Genomic DNA, 24,546 nt, shown 5'->3' with positions numbered 1-24,546 from the left:
TGTATATAGCGCCATCCATCATTCCTTCAATTCTGACCATGCTGCCACCACCATGCTTCACTGTGGAATTGGTGTTCTCGGGGTGATGAGAGGTGTTGGCTTTGCGCCAGACATAGCGTTTTCCTTGATGGCCAAAAAGCTCAATTTTAGTCTCATCTGACCAGAGTACCTTCTTCCATATGTTTGGGGAGTCTCCCACATGCCTTTGCTTATTTTTTTCTTTAAGCAATGGCTTTTTTCTGGCCACTCTTCCGTAAAGCCCAGCCCTGTGGAGTGTACGGCTTAAAGTGGTCCTATGGACAGATACTCCAATCTCCGCTGTGGAGCTTTGCAGCTCCTTCAGGGTTATCTTTGGTCTCTTTGTTGCCTCTCTGATTAATGCCCTCCTTGCCTGGTCCATGAGTTTTGGTGGGCGGCCCTCTCTTGGCAGGTTTGTTGTGGTGCCATTTCTTTCAATTTTTTAATAATGGATTTAATGGTGCTCCGTGGGATGTTCAAAGTTTCTGATATTTTTTTATAACCCAACACTGATCTGCACTTCTCCACAACTTTGTCCCTGACCTGTTTGGAGAGCTCCTTGATTTTCATGGTGCCACTTGCTTGGTGGTGCCCCTTGCTGAGTGGTGTTGCAGACTCTGGGGCCTTTCAGAACAGGTGTATATATACTGAGATCATGTGACACTTAGATTGCACACAGGTGGACTTTATTTAACTAATTATGTGACTTCTGAAGGCAATTGGTTGCACCAGATCTTATTTAGGGTCTTCATAGCAAAGGGGGTGAATACATATGCACGCACCACTTTTCCGTTATTTTTTTCATTTCACTATTTTGTGTATGTCCATTACATGAAATCCAAATAAAAATCCATTCAAATTACAGGTTGTAATGCAACAAAATAGGAAAAACGGCAAGGGGGATGAATACTTTTGCAAGGCACTGTATTCATGAACAGGAAATGACAGTGCATGAAGAGGAAATGAAATAAATTATGCAGATTTATTTGTTTGTTAAAATACAATAACTTCAAGGAAACAGGTCCGCTAAGGTTATTGGTGTCCGCCTAAGTTTTTTTTTCAGTGTTGAGTTCAGTTAAAGTAAGACGCCGATTGTTTTACTTCTTCCCTTTCTTCTTGGCATCTTTGCCTCCCTTTGTCGGTGCCTCCTCCTCTCCCTCCTTTCCTGAGGCAGCCTTGGCTCGCTTCTTGCCCAGAGGAGTTTTAGCATACCAATTCTGCAAACAAATGTTCATCATCAAAGTCTTGATGTCAAACACCTTTCTTGTAAAGAAAATGCATTCAGCATCAACAAACTAAGATAGAAAAGCTAAGTATTAAACATCTCAGAATTTACCTTCAGGGCCTCCTCCTCATCCTGAAACACTGGGTCGATCTTGGCCAGCGGGGCCACAAACTCGGCGGCGCTCAGGGGTCTCTTGGCCAGCTGCTGGACGCGGCGCTCCGTCAGTATGCTGCACACCACCTGCACCATATGACCCTGCGTGTAGCCATCAGAGATCTTGGCCAAGGAGCTCAGGTCCAGGGCAGCCGTCACCTGTCCTCCGTTCTTCTTGATCAGCTGCCTCCACATGACTAAGGGGAAAGCATAGATATTACCATTAGGACTTGAAGGGTACGTACATAAAGACTTCATAACACATTCATAAGCATGCATGCATAACACATTCACAGGCAGTACATACATAAGCAGTTCATAAATGCTTATGTCAACAACTGGGAGATACATTCTTACCATATCGTGAGGCGTAGTCGGGACGTGGAATGAGGATAATTTTGCTGTACACCTTGCATAGTGATTTGAGGTCGGCATTGAATGGATCTTGAGTCGTTCCCACGACTAGAACACGATCTTCCCCTTTGATCGATTTGAGGATCTTGGGCAAGTCTTTCTTCAAGCGTTTTGGATCTAACTGTGTACATGAGAACATCGTTTGGACTTAAGAATTTAGATATCTTCTCATACACTAGCATTATAAAAAATGTATAACATAAGCTACTAACTCATGGGTATGAATGGTTACCTCTTTTTCCTCCTTCGGTACTTTCTTGTAAAACATTTTCTCTGTATCTCCAATCCACACCACTGATGGCTGCATCAGTCTGGCAACCTACAAACAGAATGAATGAATGATCGAATGAACAAACAAAGGACTGGACATCTACAGTGAGGGAAAAAAGTATTTGATCCCCTGCTGATTTTGTACGTTTGCCCACTGACAAAGAAATGATCAGTCTATAATTTTAATGGTAGGTTTATTTGAACAGTATAATTTTAATGGTAGGTTTATTTGAACAGTGAGAGACAGAATAACAACAACAAAAATCCAGAAAAACGCATGTCAAAAATTTTATAAATTGATTTGCATTTTAATGAGGGAAATAAGTATTTGACCCCCTCTCAATCAGAAAGATTTCTGGCTCCCAGGTGTCTTTTATACAGGTAACGAGCTGAGATTAGGAGCACACTCTTAAAGGGAGTGCTCCTAATCTCAGTTTGTTACCTGTATAAAAGACACCTGTCCACAGAAGCAATCAATAAATCAGATTGCAAACTCTTCACCATGGCCAAGACCGAAGAGCTCTCCAAGGATGTCAGGGACAAGATTGTAGACAAGGCTGGAATGGGCTACAAGACCATCGCCAAGCAGCTTGGTGAGAAGGTGACAACAGTTGGTGCGATTATTCGCAAATGGAAGAAACACAAAAGACCTGTTAATCTCCCTCGGCCTGGGGCTCCATGCAAGATCTCACCTCGTGGAGTTGCAATGATCATGAGAACGGTGAGGAATCAGCCCAGAACTACACTGGAGGATCTTGTCAATGATCTCAAGGCAGTTGGGACCATAGTCACCAAGAAAACAATTGGTAACACACTACGCCGTGAAGGACTGAAATCCTGCAGCGCCCGCAAGGTCCCCCTGCTCAAGAAAGCACATATACAGGCCCGTTTGAAGTTTGCCAATGAACATCTGAATGATTCAGAGGAGAACTGGGTGAAAGTGTTGTGGTCAGATGAGACCAAAATCGAGCTCTTTGGCATCAACTCAACTCGCCGTGTTTAGAGGAGGAGGAACGCTGCCTATGACCCCAAGAACACCATCCCCACCGTCAAACATGGAGGTGGAAACATTATGCTTTGGGGGTGTTTTTCTGCTAAGGGGACAGGACAACTTCACCGCATCAAAGGGACGACCGTCAAATCTTGGGTGAGAACCTCCTTCCTTCAGCCAGGGCATTGAAAATGGGTCGTGGATGGGTATTCCAGCATGACAATGACCCAAAACACACGGCCAAGGCAACAAAGGAGTGGCTCAAGAAGAAGCACATTAAGGTCCTGGAGTGGCCTAGCCAGTCTCCAGACCTTAATCCCATTGAAAATCTGTGGAGGGAGCTGAAGGTTCTGCAAAGAGGAGTGGGACAAAATCCCTCCTGAGATGTGTGCAAACCTGGTGGCCAACTACAAGAAACGTCTGACCTCTGTGATTGCCAACAAGGGTTTTGCCACCAAGTACTAAGTCATGTTTTGCAGAGGGGTCAAATACTTATTTCCCTAATTAAAATGCAAATCAATTTGACATGCGTTTTTCTGGATTTTTTTGTTGTTATTCTGTCTCTCACTGTTCAAATAAACCTACCATTAAAATTATAGACTGATCATGATCAGCAGGGGATCAAATACTTTTTTCCCTCACTGTACCTCAGAACCATCAGTCATTGTAAAATTTCAACATAAACAACACATCAAAACTCTCAAAATGGAGTGCGCTGTGTCGAGTCCTTTTCATTAAATCGTGTGTTACCTTGAACACCATGTGGAGCATCATGGTCAGGCCACTCTTGCCGGGGTATTTCCCTGCCAGGTTCTGAGGTGACAGATCAAATAGGTTGGCGCCCGTCTCCTGGCAGATGGCATGGACCAGCATCTTCTTGCCTACACCCGCGGGCCCTGCCAGCAGGATGGCCTTCACCAGAGGAGCCTTCTCATGGACCACCTGAGAACCTACAAGCAACATTTAGAACTTACAGTCATGGCCAAAAATATTGGCACCATTGCACTTTTTTCAAGTAACTCACAATTTTCCCTAAAAATAGGTTGAAATTGAACAAAGTATTTGGTCTCCACAATTCTTTATTTCACTGTTAATATTACAGAACCTTTGTTTTTGATTCAGAACTTAATATATCCATTTAAATTGGATATTGACACCCTAGACTTAATATTTGGAAGCACAGCCTTTGGTCAAAATAACTGCAATCAAGCACTTCCTATTGCCATTGATGAGCTTCCTGCACCTTTGTACTGGCAGTGTGGCCCACTCCTCTTGTGCAAACTGCTCCAGTTCTCCCAGATTAGAAGGGTGCCTTCTCCCAACTGCTGTTTTCAGATCTCTCCACAAGTTTTCAATAGGATTTTGATCTGGACTCATTGCTGGCCACTTCAGAATAGTCCAGCGTTTTGTCTTGAACCATTCCTGGGTGCTTTTTGAAGTGTGTTTGGGGTCATTGTCCTTCTGGAAGACCCATGACCTTCGACGGAGACCCAGCTTTCTGACACTGGGTCCGACATTGCGCTCCAAAATGACTTGGTATTCTCCTGATTTCATGATGCCATGCACACGTTCAAGGCACCCAGTGCCATAGTCAGCAAAGCAACCCCAAAACATCACTGAACCTCCTCCATGTTTGACTGTAGGGAAGATGTTATTTTCTTTGAATGCTTCATTTTGTTTTCTGTAAACATTGAGATGGTGTGCTTTACCAAAAAGCTCTAATTTGGTCTCATCTGTCCATAGGACATTCTCCCAGAAGGATTTTGGCATGTTCAGGTGTGTTTTGGCAAATTGCAGTCGGGCTTTCTTTTGACTTTCTCTCAGCAGTGGGGTCCACCTTGGTCTCCTACTATATAACCCCTTTTCATTGAGTTGGCGATGGATGGTGCGAGTTGAAACTGTCGTACCTTGTGTCTGAAGGTCAGCTTGAATCTGTGTGGCAGTTGACCGAGGTTCTTTCTCCACCATTCGAACAATCCTTAGCTGAAATTTTCCATCAAGTTTTCTCTTGCGGACATGGAGGTTGGCAAAAGTGGCATGGGCCTTAAACTTCTTGATAACATTACGTACAGTGAAAACAGGAACATCAAGGTCTCTGGAGATGGACTTGCAGCCTTGAGATTGTCCATGCTTGGCTACAATCTTGTGTCTGACCTCCTCAGATAATTCTGTGGTTTTCTTTCTTTTCTCCATGCTCATTGCGCTACACACAGCGACACAAAACAGGAGAATGAGTCCTTTTCTCTATTCAAACTGGTTGAATTAGTGATTTCTATATTGCAGGCACCTGCAACTCACCACAGGTGAGTTAAATTCCAAAGTAAAGGAGAATCACTTGCTTGAAATCTAATTATTTCTAACTACTTCTAGAAGGTGCCAATAATATTGTCAGGGCAATTTTAGGATTTCTTTGTGGAATAAGCTAAGATTTAGCAAATATTTCCGATTTTTCTGTTTTGTTCAACTGCACACCGAAGACATACATATGTGGATACCAAAATATGTTGTAACTTCAACACTTTTCTGGAAGAAATTGTGCATTATTTGAAAAAAGTGCAAGGGTGCCAATATTTTTGGCTACAACTGTAGCTAGAACCTTTAGAACCTTGGAGAATAAATGTCTAGCTGAAAATGGCAGGTGTATTCTAAACAAAGACATTACCACATAGTTTCAATCTAGCAAGCTAAAATCAATCACGAGACTAATTAAATTGTATCTGTATTAAGGATTAAGGTCTCAAATTCTGTGAGACTCTTATCATCTGAGGACAACTCCAGATGTTCCAAACGTACCTAAAGGTAAGACGGCGTACAGAGCTATGACCTGTCTCACGTCGGACAGCGAAGGCATGGGCTCAATGTCAGTTTGTCTTAACGTCGTCCCCAGATAGCTATAGTCACCTGGGACACAGGAGAGAGAAGCTGTCAGGCTGATCAAATCTGGGGAAAGCATTTAGAAAAGCTGAAGAAAAGATTAATGTAAACTAGTAACATTTACCATCTTGATTCATGAATATGAGATTTCCCTAAAATATGCTTTAGTTTGTCCTCAATATTATTTTGCCAAGCACTAGCCAGGTGAGTGCAGTATTTGCACACTTATCAAGCTCAGTCCCTTTGGTCTACAATACATAACAGCACTTATGTTATGATTAATGGCAGTCTATACAAAATTATGTGTGCACAAAATGATTTAGCAAATGTTAAAGTGGAATCAGAGGAGAAAGGAGAGGTTAGAAAATATACCTTAATTTGAAGGTAATTGGTAAAGTTAGTGTGTATCTACAGACAGCACACTGGAGGGACCAAACAGTGTTGCTTACCTAAATAATCCTGCAGTTTAACATTATCTGCCTGTTTCAACAAGCCCTGTTCCACCAGCTCCTGATACAGAGACTCAATATTCCTATAGGATGTAAATATTTACATATTTCAGAATGGCTTTTTTCAGATCTAAAGCATTATAGTTGTATGTTGTGTCCTTCAAATTCTAAAGCCCCTATCATGTACATTCCATGGGTAAAAGTAAATGGTAAAAAGCTCAAATGGCCTATCCCTCTGGGAGAAATGTAGATGAGTCTGGTCTCACCTATCAGCTGTCAGATCTTTGTCTTTCTTTTTCTTCTTTCCACTTTTCGACCCTTTCTTTTTCTAAGCAGCAAAATAAATGACATCAGTACACTTCTCAAGTAAACAGATATCAAACATAAAAGTATTATTGAAATATCGTCATAGATAAATGTTCCCTCCTGTTTGTTACCTTTGCGCCTCCCTTGGCTTTGCCACCCTTATCTTTATCCACGGCCAGTTTCCAGTTAGCCAGCTCCTGCCTCATCAGCTCATCCACCTGTGTCAAGCACAACAGCTCACTCAGTACCCTATATGTTTACCTTATAAACAACATTAAAGGGATACTTCAGGATTTTGGCAATGAAGCCCTGTATGTACTTCCCCTGAGTCAGATAAACTCATGGATACCATTTGTATGTCTCTACATCCAGTATGAAGGAAGTTAGAGGTAGTTTCGCGTTTCAATGCTAACTAGCGTTAGCACAATGAATGGAAGTCTATGGTATCTACTAGCATGCTATCAATTACCATATACTTCTAGTCATTGCGCTAACGCTCGTTAGCAACTTCCTTCAAACTGCACGTAGAGACATACAAATGGTATCAACAAGTTCATCTGACTCTGGGGAAGTAGGCTAAAATCCTGAAGTATCCCTTTAATATGTACCTTATTTTTATCCACTCAGTGCAGTGGTAAGAGCAAGGCTACCTGGCCTGTCTCACTTCTCAGAGTGACAGAATAATTTGTCTCACCTGCAACCTGATCTCCACCTCAATCTCCTTCCTCTTCTCCTCCTTGATCAGCTCAGCTTCGTGCCTCTGGCTGAAGTTCTTGGACTCAGTACGATTCTGCCACACCTCTGTCAGTCATACAAACATCTACTTTCAATGTACTGTAGAATATTGATACATAAGAAAACACACTGTATCTATAAGGTCTTTGTCTGCCAGAGAAGAAGAATAAACTACAAGGACGCTTTGGATGCCGTTATCCGTTTCTCTTACCACCAAAGGTCTTGTGTCCTACTTCCAGTTCTCCTAGGAAAGCAGATGGCAGCATCTTTAGCCCAGGTTCCTCCTCCTGTGGTTCAACAAAGCTACAATCATTGATCGGACAGAGTAAAAGCATCTCGTTGACCATGGCTATGTATTCTAAAGTATTTAATGTACCTCATCTCCTCCCTTTCCCTTGTCTTTCTTCCCTTTGTCCTTATTTTCCTCCTTCCCTTTTAGCTTTTTGTTGGTGTCCTCCTCATCTTTTGCTGCTAGTTCCTCCATTAACTTAAAGACAGCAGATCCACTTACTGTAAGTCAATCTGCATGTATTACTACCATCACACATCAGAAGTTTCATTCATTAATGAATACCTGTTGAGGTGTTTTCTCTGCAAAGATGAGAGTCGAGCCTCCGTCCTCCTCCTCTGGGTAGTCAGGGAAAGTTCCTGTTGCATCACTAACAACCAAACATATTACCATCAACTGCATACTGTCATATACAGTATGCATATCACTGCCATGATAATGTCACCCCATTATTTCCATCTAATATGGAATAATATAATGACAATGTGTGAAAACAATTATCCTAACGTAACCACTGTCGTGATTCACAACCATCTCCCTGTAATAAACTCACTGGCATTCGATGAACCACTGTCTGATCTGGTCCTTCATGGTCTCCCTCATGTCGGGCCCCTCCACCTCTCTGAGTTTGTCTGTGATGGCCACAATGGACTTCTGGTAGTCCTCTTCGTGCTCCTCCTGCTTGCCCCTCCGATGGGCCTCGTTGGCCTGGGCAGCTGTTGTGGCAGGACAGGGCTGGATGTGTCTGGGCTCCATGGCCTGAGGGGGCAGGAGGAAAAGGTGCAACACTGCTGTGGTGGATGAGGCTGTCACCAAGCGGAGTAGGGTGAAGTTGCCCCTAGACACTGATCTTGGGTCAGTTTTGCATTTTCCCAACTAATGGTTAAGGTTAGGATTGGTGCAGCGGTAGCTGATCCTAGATCTGTACATAGGGAAAACTTCTCCCAGGAGCATCACAAAGCAGTCCTACGGTGCCATCTGCTGGTAGCTTAAAAGAGGCACTACACTATAGAAATGTTACAGATAGAGCTTATCTATCCGACTCACCATGCCCAAAAATATCATCTCCTCCTCTCGCTCCCTCTTTGTTTTTTTCCTCTGCACATAACCCTTCCATACCTGGAAGGGACAAAAGTAGCACCTTCGTTCAACTATTGTATGGTATCTTTAATGACTGACACTCACAGAGCATTCATACAAATGGCAAGCAATAACAATAACTACAGCAGGCTAGTTAAAGACCTCTGATTTCAGAGTATGCTCCCAATATGCTCCACATCATCACTTGGCTATACCAGTGACGTATAGTTTGGACTAAGCAGTCTCATTTACCTAGCGAGTGTGAGACCTATGGTCTAGGACTGATTGAAGGTACAGTATCTGACTTTGCCAGGCTGACCATACCTTCTGGATGCGAACCACAGCCGTGCCGATGGCCGCTGCCCCCAGGTCCCTGTCCTTGGCCCTCCTCTGCCTCTCCTCATCGCGCTGGATCTCCCTCATGAATTTGGCCCTCAGGCGCCCCTGGCGGGCCCTCTCTGACACCTGGATGATCTTTATGGCTTCCTCCAGGTTCAGTGCCCGCACTCCTACAGGCTGGGGCCCCAACAAACATGGGGTATTAAAGGTGGTCCTGTGTGGCTCAGTATCTAGCAATGCCAGAGTCATGGGTTCGATTCCCGCTGGGGTCACATACTTTAATATATGCACTCACTGTACTGTGATTCGCTTTGGACCAAAGTATCTGCTAACTGGCATTTAACTATTATATTGAAAGGAAGTTTCTGTGATAAACTGAAGATGATATCTTAGCTAGTTACTGTGTAGTTATGTGTAGTTACATGTAATTACACCAAGTCTAATGTTACGTGATACAGAAAAGCTAGCTAGGCCTAACTCACTTTGGGTCTCTCTACTACCGCCATGAGGTTGAGAATGTTGGAGAGCATATTCCCTCTCTCCTGCAGCACCTTGCTGCGTTCACTGAGGAAATATCGAGGGATGGGGATCTCAATGTCCTCCTGTAATGAGACATGAGATGCATTATGTCCAAAAAAGATACAGTGACATTTTATTACAGCAAATGAAACATGGGCTACATACCAAAACCGCACCCTGGTCCCTACATAAGCCACAACTTTTGACCAGAGGCCAAAAGCAGTGCACCATATAGGGAATAGCTATTCCCTAGGGTGCCATTTGGGACACGGCCATTTAGTGTAGGAGAGTGGCTCTCAAACTTTTTGACCCGCGACCCCCAAAAGCAGTGGTTCAAAGCTCGAGACCCCCGCGCACATGCATGCACAATCGCGGTGCAAATGTAGCCTGTCATTACAGCCATAAACAGTGATGCATTTTCAAAACGCACAGAAATAAACTGTGTTTTACACCTGTATTTTTTGCTGAAAGTCATTAATGTTAGCAGCCAATATCAACTAGGGTTTATCATGTCACTTCTCTGGAGTCCAGAGCAAGCAGAATCATACGGCCTGCCTGTATGCAGCAGAGGTTGCAGGATAGGGTGGAAAGCATGGTCTGTCTGCACCACACACTATCACTTTGGAGGGCTGCCTGCCCGCAGAATGCTACAGCTATCTTTAGACATATAGCCAGTAGCCACCCAAACTAGGCCTACACTGTAAAGGGTTTACCGTGAATTTGAAAGTAGCTTACAGGTAGCTCGGTGGCAAGTAAAATTCTGTATTTCATATTAAAGTAAACCCACTGTAATATAAATACAATATCAAAGAAAGTACTGTGTAATGACAGACAGACAGTACAATACTGTACAATTATTGTATTATACTGTAAAAAAATAAAATAAAATGCTACCATAATCAGAATGAATGAATGGATGAATGAAATTCATTGAGGGGAGGGGTTTGTATTTCACAGTATTTTACTGTAATTACAAGGGATTGGTGCAAGCAGGTTTGCTGCTAGGTAAAGTGTTTACACATTACAGCATTTTAAATAATATTTGGTGTTTTATATCACTTGCACTTCTAGAGGCCTTAACAAAGGCTTCCAAACTGGCAGTGACTACAGGGAAAAACAGACTAAAAGGACATGGCTAAATGCTCATCCATTTAAGGTTTAATACTCCAATCTGTCCCCTATACATTTAAATTGATGAGGCATTATAACCACATAAGAGTTAAATAGGTACAGCGTTCTCACTCACGGGTGCAACAAATATAGGCTCTTACAAGGCACACCTCAAAATATGTTAATGATTCAGAAAAAACAATGCCATGCGCCCACTAGAGCATTGTAAAGAAAATCCTCTTGTTTTTATGGTAACTTACTGGCAGCCAGTTACCTGTAATTTACTGTAAAAAAATGTACAGTATGTTACCATACATTTTTAAGAAACTTTGGTTTAACAGTACATTACTGTTAACTTTACAGTAATGTACTGTTAAACCAAAGTTTCTTTGGAATTTTCAGTAACATACTGTACCTATTTTTACATTAACTTACAGGTAACTAGCTGCCAGTCAGTTACCGTAAAAACAACTTCATTTTGTTACAGTGTGGTCAAAAGTTTTTGGGCACTCCAAAGACACGGTACGGTACTGTATTCTGTGGGGTGGAATTACCGTACCATTCGAAATACAGCAATTTTCCCACAATGCACCATCATTTACAGTATGCTACAGTTAAACATTTTAGAGTTATTTTTTCTGTTGATAATACCTAAAATTACCATAGAAATTACCACTTTCAGTTACAGTGTATCTGAAATATAAAGATTATCAATAAAATCGCCAGGTAGCCTATTATTGTTCTGGCAAAGATGCCTCCGTAGTAGATTTTTAAACTGTATTTTATATGGGTAGGTCTACTCTGTTTTTGTCAGGCAAAACCGGAGAAAATGAAGCAAGAAAATATGGATATGCGCACCCGTCTTTGTGCGCCAAAGCTGATGACTTGTTATTGGTCAACAATCAAGACACGCAACTTTTTAGTTCTGAAACACAGATTAAATGTTTTTGAGACATTAATTTTGTGCAATACCGTTGGCCTATATTAGAAACCTGATCAAATAGGCAAATGTCTCTCAAATAAAGATGGTAGGCTATATGTAGCCTATTAAAATATGTATGAAAAATATGTATTTGTCCCATTCAGTTTCACACTTGCAACCCCTAAAAACCTTCTTGCGACCCCCACTTTGAGGACCCCTGCTGTAGGAGACGTATCATGTTCTGTCTTTTCAACTTTCATGAACAAAAAGCTAAACATTTCAAATCAATGGATTTGGGGGGGTGAACTTACAGGCGTGAGCTTCAAGTCCTGGATGACATCGTCCATGTAATGGTACTCAGAGAACTCTTTCTCCACCATCTCATTCTTGAGTTCAAGCACCCGTCCCATCACGCCATCAAGGACCTCCCGGATCACTCTCCTCTTCTGGGGATGAACCACCTGGTCATAGGCCTCCTCCAGCTGCCTGAAGATCTGCACGTAGCGCACGTAGAGGGTGGCCAGGCGTTGGAAGAACACCACTCGGTCCTTCTCTGGGCGAGGAGGCTGAACAGGGAACTCTTGAGCCAGAAGGGAGTTCAACTCGACCTGGGCATTAGCCCACAGTTTGTTGTATGTACTGGAAGAGAGACAGTCATTGGAAGGACATTTAGCATGAAAATTAAATCAGCTGAAGTAGCTTGGACTTGGGAAATAAGTAAAAGCTAAGAATTGAGCTTCCCAACTGAAAACTGAGTGTTTTCCATTAATAGCATGATCATGTCCATAACAATGAAAAAAGGCTTACATTAGGTCTATCACATTGATATGTGTCTATTAAGAACATTATGGTATGCAAAATCTGCTACTAGTTAGTTTGATAGACAGGTGGTTTGCTAATTGGCAGAAATCCAGGCTACATAAAGTAAACATAGCTAGCTAAATTAGTAGCTAAAGTTAGCTAGCTTGCTAGCCAGCTAACTGAAGCCAATTAACGTTACTAACCTGTGAGACATGATGCAACTATCTCTATATAGCCAATAAAGCCTTTTGATTTCAATGTTTGCTAACTAATACACAAAAAGTGGCTTGTCTCTCTAAATAAATGGTAGCAGCTTGTACAAACATCGTTAGCTAGATAGCTAGCTTGATAAACTCAAACCAGGCAGTCTACAATTTTTTTATTTGTGTCGCGTCTGTGGTCATAGCAACGGACTAGTTCTGGAAACAGCCCACGTGGGATCATTGACGCGCATGCCCCTGTTGCCAAATTACAAACTGTTTCAAATTAATTATGTGTGAATACCATTGTAACAATAGCAGGATGAGTAAAAGCAAAGTGAAAGTATTGATGGGTGAAAGTAAATGTTTTGGCGATCATTAATGATATAAAATTATATGTAATTTATTTTGTAGCCTAAACCAAAATTATCCAAAAGTAATTTAAAATATATCGTCTATTTTGGGTGCTTTTCACCATTTTCATGCCCCATTTGAGAGTGTAGCCTAGCCCTAGCTTGTTACTGACTGAGCCAGGCAGAGCCTCGAGGGCTGCCAGGTAATTATCAGGCCACCAGATGACATCCTTTCTTTGAAAGCTATGTGAGATTTTCAAGACTACTTTGACTAATGATATTGAACATGCTTTTAACTTAAAATATTTCATTTTTTATGTTTTATTAGGCTTTAGGGCTATGCATTATAAAAACGTGGAATGAAATATGCTTTGAAGTAGGTGTTTCATTACTGTATTGCGTTATAAAATGACAATGCAGTATGTCTCTATTGTTATGAGGGCTACACATTTTGAGGGGAGAATATTGAGCTGAGCTCATCATCAGCATCATGATCCGCATAATGGCCCTAGTGGTGCATTTTGAGAGGATCAGATTTGAATGGATATGATGTGAAATATATTTTGCATTTTGATGTCTGTATGCCATATTTCAACTGATGCCCTGTGCTGATGCATGATTCATAGATATAGCCTATATCTTCCTATGTTTATGGTTTGCTTTCCATTGCCATGTAATTTACACCCAGTCACAACTGTGACTCATAAGCCTATTAATTTGATCAATGCAAAGCCATACATGAGAGATGAAGGTTATAGGTAAATCAAATATGGCACTATCATAACACCGAGGGAGAACTTATAATATTAGGCTATCACATAGTCTACATTTTCCTGACAGCATGTCATGACAAGCATGTGTACAAAATCACTCAATAAATGTTCGGGCCGTCATCATTACTCCATTTGGGCCTATGCTGTAACAAATTCCTAAAAATAACACATATAGGCTGCCTGTATCAACACTGTCTCTTGTTTATTTTAACCACAATTGTCCTAGACCACCAAATCACCTGATTTTCTTACTTAAAAAACAGTCTATACCAGAAAAAATATGAGATTTTGAACTCACTCAAGCGCGCGAAACAGTCGGAGGGCTGTTCTTGAGAGCGCATTCTCTGCTGCGTTTAGGCGGTCACAAGACTTGGACATCCATGAACAAAAACAAAGACGGCAATTAGCCGACACAGGTCAGTTTCAAGCTCATATGCCACTGAAACACTTCTGCCTTCAACAGGTCTTGCAACTTTGGAAACTTATTTCACTCGCCGTTGCGCGCTTTGGATGACATTTTCCCCAATGGAAATCTCAGCATTAATCCCTCCTATCCAAACTTGACATTGCAACATTGTTTTTCCTAAGCAGGAATAAGAAGTGAAGTGGTGTTCTTAGCCCACTTTCAGTGATGGTTTTGGACGTAAAGGAGGGGCGCATGCCAAAGGTAGCGACCACCATTGAATAAATTAAACCAAAGATATCAACAGTTGCCTACCACCCACTCGAAATCGATTGTATTAGAAGCTCGCTGAACGTATAAAACGGGACGTATGATTTCAAGACCGGCTGCAGACAACGGAATCTTCGCTCAATAAGCTACACAACCGACAACGCCTAAAGAGATTCGATACAGACAACTCGTGTCCACTTTTCAGGACATAAGCATCCTTTAATAACTTAAAGTAAGTTTGATTTTGTTTTCCAAGTAAGTTTGAGGTGATTTCTATGTCCATGTTATTGATTTGCTTTGTAGAAGTAGCCTACTGTCATCATCACTTGACAGTTACTATTCATGATAATGGAATTACGCTGAGAGTCAGATTTTTCACTTTAAAATGTATGCCATGAGAGTTGTATGGTGTGTTAAACTTTGAAATCAATGTTTTTTGTTTGGTATACATTTTAAAGTGAAAAATCTTGAATCTCAGAGTAACTGGTATTGCCCCCAAAGCAAATGTTCTCACACCTGATTGAATTGAAGACACCACACCTGGTTTTATTGTTTTATTATATTAGATCAATATATCAGCATTACTGTGGCTTTGTATAGTAGTATGACAAACACCATGTTGAGGAATTGACAATTGTTTTGTTGGCAACATTTTTATTCCCTCTAAATGTGATTATTTTAAGTAAAAAAATATCTTACTCATAGTTGCATTTATTAACCTGTTTAATGTAATTCAGAGAATATGTTCACTTGTATGCTTCATTTAATAGGCTACTTCTCACTGTTTCCACCACCATTAATGTTATACCTATCTTTTGGGGGGTGATAGAAATGTATGCAAAGTCACTTTGCAATTACTCACACCTTGTGGTTAGACACCATTTGTTTCTTTCCCGCACTGTATCTAACTTGATTTGTCTTGGCTTGTTTGCCCAGTCAGAAAAGCCATGCAGACAGAGAGAAAATGGCACATACTGTTGAGTATATTCCTTCTGCTGATCACCTCGAGCCAGTGCATGGACAGGAAGGAAGTGAAGCAGAAAGAGAGAAGGACCCTGCTGGACCTTATCTTACAGGTTATCGGAGACAGCCAATGGGGGGACAAGCCTGCAGTCTCCAGGCGCTATAACAGTGGCCTCTTCCCTGCAGCCCAAGAGATGAAGTTCTCCTCTCGAGAAAAGCCTTTATATGTTCCTAGGCTGGATAACAGTAGACCCATAGGTAAGCTGATAAGATTTATTTTTAGGCCATGATGAAACTGTAATCCCTATTTCACTGGGGCGTGACAGCTGCCTCTGGTCTGTATCAATATGTCTGCTACTGTAGCCTTTTGTGCATGATTACTTGTCCTTTTCTATGTAGGAAATGTCACACTATGATTTGAAGAGGTGAGAGCTGTCAATAAATTATGACTATTTTATAAACAATCTGTTTTTATAAATGTAATCGATGCAAGTATGCTTCACTATTTGGGGATGAGACAATATCAGCAATTGATTCAACAGGCTCTACATTACAATTAATTAGGGGAGCTATCTGTATTTCTGTCTCTGATGTGATAGTGTGTGAAGTGTGGATCTATGTTCCAGTTCCCTTTTGGCACCTTGAAAGAGCCACAATCCACCCTCTCACTTGGCTAGTGAGGTATCACCGCATCATGCAAAAGATTATCAATGGCTGACGCAGGCCAGGGCATCACCAACCAAGTTGCCCAGGGAGGAGCATCATTAGCATACTAAACTTGTGAATGATTCATTCAGTTCAGGATACATTGCGGAATCTCAAACCATGAATGATCAGCCTCCTCTAGCTTCTTGGCCAGCCAATGGTGAGCGTCACAGGAACTCATCACAGGTGACGTGAGACCAGGACACTCACGTGGCACACAGTTTAGTCAGCTGTGAACACACAGCCATTTTTACCACATTCACTGACTTAATTTCACCTGTAAGATCGAAAGACTATATTAATATAAAAGCCTTTTTGATCTAGTGGAACAATGGAATCCATGTGATTTGTGTTGGCTTTTGGAACTTGGTCAGATGTACTGAACGGGAAGTATTTGATACGTTTAGAGTCAATTTATTCATTTAGTCAAATTCTGTGACTGGTAAAAGCATTACTCATTGCCTTAGAATTTGTTTTGCATGGCTTTGATATATCTTTGAAGTCATTGTCAAGTGAGAGTATGGGTGGTGTTACTGTGCCTTTAAGACATTACAAAATAGCATATGCTAACTGGGACTGAGCCATACTAGTAAATCCTTAATACTCATCTGTGCAATTGTGTGAGCAATGCTACACATTCCCTCAGACTGTCCATATTACCATCCAAAAGATTGGTTTAAGAAATGCTTTATTGGGACATCCCCCTAATGTTGTCGAAGCAGTGTCTTAGACCCACTGTGTAACAGGCAAGAGAACCACACAGGCCGCTGGCCATACGGAATGTACATTTTGAGGAAGTCAAAATGTTGCACATTAGCAAGTGCTGTGTGCGCCATTCCTTAAGACCCACAGTCACACTAGTTTGTCTATGTTTTGCACGCAAGGAAGGAAGGAGAAATACCTCCTGCACACAGTTTCCATTCTCTTTGCCAATGTGTACTAGGTATCTCTCTTTTCTTACCATCAGGTAATCCAGACATCTCCAGCAGCAAGACAATATTATTGGATTTATAGGCAATGCTTTTGATGTCCTACCGGCAGTGGTGGAAAAAGTACTAAATTGTCATACTTGAGTAAAAGTAAAGATACCTTAATAGAAAATGACTCAAGTAAAAGGGAAAGTCACCCAGTAAAACACAACTTGAGTAAAAGTCTAAAAGTATTTGGTTTTAAATATACTTAAGTATCAAAAGTAAATGTAATTGCTAAAATATACTTAAGTATCAAAAGTAAAAGTAAAAGTATAAATCATTTGAAATTCCTTATATTAAGCAAAGCAGACGGCTCAATTTTCTAGTTTTTTTAAATTTATTTACGGATAGCCAGGGGCACACTCCAACACTCAGACATAATTTACAAACAAAGCATTTGTGATTAGTGAGTCTGCCAGATCAGAGGCAGTAGGGATGACCAGGGATGTTCTCTTGATAAGTGTGTGAATTGGACAATTTTCCTGTCCAAATGTAACAAGTACTTTTGGATGTCAGGGAAAAAATGTATGAAGTAAAAAGTACATTATTTTCTTTAGGAATGTAGTGAAGTAAAAGTAAAATTTGGCAAAATAGAAATAGTAAAGAAAAGTACAGATACCAAAAAAAACGACTTAAGTACTACTTTAAAGTATTTTTACTTAAGTACTTTACACAACTGCCTACCGGTTAGTGTTCGCATTTACCTGCCGTTTTCACACTTACACAACTCACATCTGATCTGGATTGGAGCCAGGTTAAGGTTTCAGGACCCTTATCCCCCTTACGTCAGACCCATAGCCTATTCATCTTTTTATATTGGAGTGATGACTTGTTGTTTTCCGTAGTGCCCAGTTGTATGTCTGGACATCAAACGCATTGCCTAAGCTTACTGTAGTGGTTTGTATTTGAACCGATCATCTTCTGCGATTTCTGCATCAGAGAGTACTGTTCATTCCTCAGTCCAGTCTGGTAAAATTAGCACAGCAGCTAGCTGCACTGAATTCTTTTTATGACATTGATACGCATTATAACTGCCGGGCTATAATCTCCTTGAACTGTTAGCCTGAATGCATCTGACACCTGTATGCTTTGCATGTTTGGAGAGTGGATGGGCTTGGCTGAGCTACAGAATGTGTGCAATGAGTCTCCAAGCCTGTTGGCTTGTCCTCAGTTGTGGGGAAATCTGGGAATCTGTGTATGGGCATTTCCATGGTAACAAAATTACACTGAGGCTCCAATTTTCACTTTAAAATGTACGCCAAACAAAAACCATTGATTGCAAAGTTAAACAAACCATCTATGCACAAGGACTACTTTTAACCATTTCCACTGAACATTTTACAAAAGCAGATGTAAAGCATAGCACAGTAGAGTTCAGTACAGCACAGTAGAGTATAGTTCAGTTCAGTACAGTAAAGTACAGTACAGAAGGGGAGAGCAGATATCAGTACAGTATAGTACAATACAGCAAATTATACTGTACTCTACTATAGTGTCCTCTACTGTACTGTACTAAACTCTACTGTACAGTACAGTACTGTATTGTACTGACCTATACTTTACTCTACTTTTCTTTACTGTACTGTACTGTGATGTGCTCTACTGTACTGTACTGTGCTGTCCAAACTTGTGAAACAGATGTCTATCATTGGTTCAGATTTGGACTGACCAAATTTCAACTACTTTTCAACGTCCATGGACGTCCAATGTCAGTCGGTGCTCAGTGGGTGAGGAGGCTGGTTACAGTAAATGGAAAGAGAGGGGGCTCATGGGTAGGTGTCAGCAAGAACCGGGAGAAGTGATATTAACTGGAGAGAGCGAGAAGAGAGATAGGGAGAAAGAGAGGGAGAGGTTGTCCAGACTGTTTTCACACTCTTGCTTTGACCACCACGCGACAGAAAGAGGAAGAAGACCGTTAATAAGAGCTGAACATAACAGTATGCCAGTGGACGGGAGGACAGTAGCAGGTGGCCCAACTGTGTTTTGTAACTACTATGATTTCCCATTGTAGCCAATTCAATTGCAGTCATTCTGTTACTTACCTTTTGGTAATTCTGTTACTGATTTGGTAACAGAATGACGCGTTTTAATCACTTAATAATTCATAAACCCAATTGTTATCAGTAAAAACACTATAACTAATTGGTAGGTCTACCTTTACTTGTTACTTCTGTAAACTTTCATTAGGAGGGAGAGAAATCTGAAAATATCTTAAAGATATGTGGGTTTTTGGAATCAGAATGACAAGACACTAGGCAAATAATTTCTGCAAAACTAAATTCAAATGTTGATATTAGTTGGCAGGGGTCTTTACTTCAACATTATTGTGTTTTGATTTATTTATAATACCAAAGATTTTTAAAGATATTTTTTCTAGATGTTTTCTAAGACCCCTTTTCAATCTGTTTGAAATCAAAGCCTCCCTAATTTTAAGGATGGAAAATGGTTAAAAAATGTATATATGCCTTAATTTATCCAAAATATAGACTTAGATTACATTTGACACCAGATTTTATGTGCTCCTATGAACTTCACATGTTAGTGCTTGAATCAGTGTAGATGAAGGGGATGGCAACTCAATACTAGGAAGGTGTTCCTAATGTTTGGTATACTCAGTGTATATAAAAATGAAATAAAAAAACATAGTTGTTTTATCCCCATCAGCTCTCTTCCAAGCTAGAAAATGTATAGGCCTCTATTCTCTGATGGCACTTTCTTTACTTTATAATATAAGCACAGGTGTGATGGTTGTTTGTTCGTATTTACATTGCCTTACTTTAAATGTTGTAATATTTAAACATTTACCTATTACTAAAGGGTTATCTTAAAGCTGAAATCCGTAAAGGGGTAAACAGCGCCACTGTTCTTTGTTATTGTTTTTGTTTTGTTGATGAAATGGAAGACAGGAGCGTCCGGCAGCGTGGTAAAAAAAAAAAAATCATCATGTGGCCGGTGACACTTTGCTTCTAGAAAGTCCAATATCTTGAAAACTTTACTGCTGACATGCAAAACATTTTGGGACTGTATCAACAGTGGACTAATGAAAATAAATACTAAAAGATCGTTTTTCAGTGGATTTTCCCTTTAATGCTAAGAGGTTTCACAGATTGGTTACTTTTCTTTTTCTTTTTTGTAGATATTGTCCCAAGAGATGTAAACCTGAAAGACAAGTTCATAAAGCATTTCACAGGTAAGAAAACTGATATTAAAAAATGTTCAATCAACATTCTATTTTTTCCATTTGTTTCTGGATCAATCTCACCTTACATCTGGGGCCATATGCATCAAGCCTCTTAGAGTAGGAGTCTAGGATCAGGTCCCCTCTGTCCATGTACTGTTATTCATTGTGATCTAAGAGGCAAAACGTATCCAAAATCAGCACTTCTACTCTGATACCCTTGATGCATACAACCCTGCACACATTATAGCAGCTACAAATATTTTAAATCCATGTAGAACTATTTAGTTTGGCAGGGGAAGACTCTCGGCTCTGTGAGCTGAATCCACATGACCCTTAATTTCTGAGTCCCGCCTCTTGAATGCCTAATCAAGTAGCTTTCCAAAGTTCAATCATGATGTCAGAGACCCTAATTCAACATTATTCCTACATGAGAATGAAATCCCTAAAACTATGTTATTGCCTCGGATGGGTCTCACAGATGTGCTGGAGAAAGTTGTCATTAAATGAATTTCTGATGGCCATAGGGGAGAGAAGTGAGCATATTACTCCGACAGAAACAGCCAGGGTAAAGTTGAAGGCAACGTAATGTTAAGCTACTTATTTGTAGCAGGACCTCTGAACAGACTTCAGTAATTGTTGTGAAAATCTGTTATACGGAGGCTCGCTAAAGGCCCAGAAGTACTTAGGAGTGATCATTAAGTCTATTGTCTGAGTCCTTTTGTGATGTCATGTCATGTAGTATGAACCAGTAGAGCAATGATTCTTGAGTCTGGGCAGAGCAAGGTTTAGGTTTATTTGAACATCTTGGTACATATGCAGAAACATACATAAAATGTTATGTCATACAATTTAAAACACAAGTGAAATATATAATCAGCCTAACCATATGGACAGTGCATCATCAATAAGTCATAAACAATGAATTGGCATACCCCTAAATCAATAAAAATGCATATCAATGTAGTTAGTGATAGAGAGTGTAATTTGTATAATTTGTCATTTGCATAGTTGGAGCTCTGCCTTAGTGAAAGGATATCTTGACTGCTAGATAATGCTTTGCATGCTTGTCCAACAATATTGTTGCTCTTTTGATGTTGTTGCTAATGGCAAATTATATCAACTTCAGTTCTGTTATTGAAATATTAAAAAGGAGGAAAGGAAATGGAACACATGATTTCTTTTGTTTTTTGTTTCCTGATAAGAACTTTTATTTTTAAGCAGGACCAGTCAAGTTCTCATCGGAATGTAGAACACATTTTCATAGACTCTATCACAACACAAGGGACTGTTCAAAACCAGCATGTATGTATTCATTTTTTATATCATAATACTGTGTAAAATGTGTAAAATGTAAAATATAAATGTATCTATATTCGTGATCAGTAACGTTGGTTTCTGATAGTCATATACACCATGTTTCTGGCTGCCTTACGACACTTTATTCTAGCCTGGTCCCAGATCTGTTTGAGCTAGAACCCAAATACTAATTATGAATTAATTGAATGCCTAGGTGCCGTAACATGGTGTCTTGCTCTAACGTTAGCCAAACTCTTTTCGAATACCTCATATTCCATTTTTTAAAACCAATTTAACAATATAATCACTTGTCTTTTAATAGAAGCAATAAGTGGACACTTGAATCAAAGCATATAACATGTCAGTGTTCCACAGCATGTGCCATTAAGTAAACATTAATTTAGCGGATCTACTGAACAATCATGTTGTCATTGTAGTTTGTATTGGAAAAGGGACAGATGACATCAGACAGTAAGTAGTGAATGACCTCTGATAGTATGTCCCCTGACTGTATGTTAGCTTCTCAGATGGCTGCCTGAACTGAACTGTCTGAGCAGCAGTCCTGCCACCATTGTGGACCAGTGAATTAGAGCATGGAGTTTTGCTGTCTTCTTTTTTGTGTTGTCAATAAAGCAAAACACAACGACAACAGCCTCGTAGACTACTGAAACTCAGTTTAGTGAAACACTGGTCATACGTTACAGTGTGTTGGCTTTGCTCACCAACAACCCCTTTCCTATTGAATAAAGAGAAACGTGTCATAGAAGGCCAACTCATTCCCCTCTCTCTTCAGCCTCCCTAATCCCCTGGACTCCAGTGTGGTGCTCAGGCCAAGGAGGGAGAAATTGTGAAATACTCTCTCTTGGATGATTTTAAAACTTTGACTGGCTGGACTTGAATGTCCTTCTGATTTAAAATGGCATGTTTGTGTTGTTGCATATATTCAGAACAGCTGTAAAAACATACAGTACCAGTCAAAAGTTTGGACACACCTATTCCAGGGTTTTTCTTTACTTTTACTATTTTCTACATTGTAGAATAGTGAAGACATCAAAACTATGAAATAACACATATGGAATAATGTAGTAACCAAAAAAGTGTTAAACAAATCAAAATATATTTTATATTTGAGATTCTTCAAAGTAGCCACCCTTTGCCTTGATGACAGCTTTGCACACTCTTGGCATTCTCTCAACCAGCTTCACCTGGAATGCTTTTCAACAGTCTTGAAGGAGTTCCCACATATGCTGAGCACTTGTTGGCTGCTTTTCCTTCACTCTGCGGTCCAAGTCATCCCAAACCATCTCAATTGGGTTGAGGTTGGGTGATTGTGGAGGCCAGGTCATTGATGCAGCACTCCATCACTCTCCTTCTTAGTCAAATAGCCCTTACACAGCCTGGAGGTGTGTTGGGTCATTGTCCTGTTGAAAAACAAATGATAGTCCCACTAAGCGCATTACCAGATAGGATGGCGTATCGCTGCAGAATGCTGTGGTAGCTGGTTGAGAAAATGCCAAGAGTGTGCAAAGCTGTCATCAAGGCAAAGGGTGGCTACTTTGAAGAATCTAAAATATAAAATATATTTTGATTTGTTTAACACTTTTTTGGTTACTACATTATTCCATATGTGTTATTTCATAGTTTTGATGTCTTCACTATTATTCTACAATGTAGAAAATAGTAAAAATAAAGAAAAACCCTAGAATGAGTAGGTGTGTCCAAACCTTTGACTGGTACTGTACAGTAGAACATTTAAATGATATTATATTCAAATAAAGATAAAAAGTATTGTCTCATAGGCTGGTCTAGTGGTTAATGCTGCCGCCTCTGGCACACATGTCTACTGTGTATGCGGCGATTCAAATCCCGACCCCACCGCAACGCTGACGCACACTTCTACTCTCTGAACTCCAGGCGGTGCTATGGTCAAATTACCAAATTAAAATAGAGCTCTTTGGCCACGCACACCAGTGGTTGGTTTGGCGTCGAAAAACAGAAGCATATGCAGAAAAGTACCTCATACCTATGGTAAAATATGGTGGTGCATCTTTGATGGTATTTGGCTGTTTTGCTTCCACTAGTCCTGTGACCCTTTTTAAGTTCAACGGCATTATGAACTTTACCAAGTACCAGGACATTTTAGTCAAATACCTGGTTGCCTCTGCCAGGAGGCTGACACTTGTCCGCAAGTGGATCTTCTAGCAAGACAGTAACCCAAGCACTAATGAAAATCCACAAAGAAATTGTTAATTGACCACAAAATCAACATTTTGCAATGGCCATCTCAGTCTCCGGACTTGAACCCCATTGAAAAATTCTGATTTGAATTGAAGAGGGCAGTCCATAACCGCAGACGAAGGATATCAAGGATCTGGAAAGATTCTGTATGGAGGAATGGTCTACGATCCCTCCCAATGTCTTCTCCAATCTACTCATTTTGTGGGGAAAAAGGTTCAGTGTCGTTATCCTCGCAAGGATAGAGTGCTGGAGTACTGAAAAAAATAATAATCTCTGAGCAATTGTATTCCCAATTTCTTTGAGCATACAATATAGCTCAGTATTTGTATTATTATTATAATTTTTTAAAAAGTGATTAACTGTTTTCTTTATCATTTTACAGACTACAAAAGATGTGCAAGATTGCTAACACGGCTAGCAATGAGTCCACTCTGCACACAATAGTAGACTTTGCATGTGAGTATACTTTCTTTTTAGGCGTTAAACTGTCACGGGGGTTAGATTTGCATATTCAAAAGAGGAACCCTTTTTGGTTCTAGATAGCACCTTTTTTTCTAAGCGTGTATGTATTGAAAATACATTTATAGTGTTAATGGAGATTCACATGCTGTACAACTCCACCAGAGTATAGTTGGCTGTGTTTTCAACATATCCATCTTGATTATTTGTGTTAGATGAGAGCAAGTATTTGTATAGCT

General features: G+C 40.4%; 2 protein-coding genes across 2 annotated transcripts; one reads left to right on the top strand and one right to left on the bottom strand.

Moving 5' to 3' along the window:
• Positions 1-1,115: 1,115 nt before the first annotated feature.
• On the bottom strand, positions 1,116-12,709 carry LOC311130983 (dynein regulatory complex protein 11; the record flags this gene model as incomplete). The annotated part of the gene is made up of 19 exons (XM_084163821.1): positions 1,116-1,235; positions 1,355-1,593; positions 1,754-1,931; positions 2,043-2,129; positions 3,822-4,021; positions 5,865-5,972; positions 6,395-6,477; positions 6,661-6,722; positions 6,832-6,918; positions 7,395-7,501; positions 7,647-7,722; positions 7,812-7,922; positions 8,010-8,094; positions 8,278-8,483; positions 8,772-8,843; positions 9,129-9,320; positions 9,626-9,745; positions 12,006-12,333; positions 12,699-12,709. The coding sequence occupies 19 exons, from the start codon at positions 12,707-12,709 to the stop codon at positions 1,116-1,118; spliced, it is 2,472 nt and encodes an 823-aa protein (XP_084019947.1).
• Positions 12,710-15,441: 2,732 nt separating this feature from the next.
• On the top strand, positions 15,442-24,292 carry alkal1 (ALK and LTK ligand 1; the record flags this gene model as incomplete). The annotated part of the gene is made up of 4 exons (XM_084162930.1): positions 15,442-15,715; positions 20,270-20,323; positions 21,533-21,616; positions 24,231-24,292. 4 exons carry the CDS (start codon positions 15,442-15,444, stop codon positions 24,290-24,292), a joined length of 474 nt encoding a protein of 157 aa, XP_084019056.1.
• Between the last annotated feature and the right edge of the window lie 254 nt (positions 24,293-24,546).

This window comes from Coregonus lavaretus (assembly GCF_964263955.1).
Source record: "Coregonus lavaretus genome assembly, chromosome: 6".
Lineage (NCBI taxonomy): Eukaryota > Metazoa > Chordata > Actinopteri > Salmoniformes > Salmonidae > Coregonus > Coregonus lavaretus.
The sequence above is the reverse complement of the archived record's forward strand: the minus strand, read 5'-3'. Positions and strand labels throughout refer to the sequence as shown.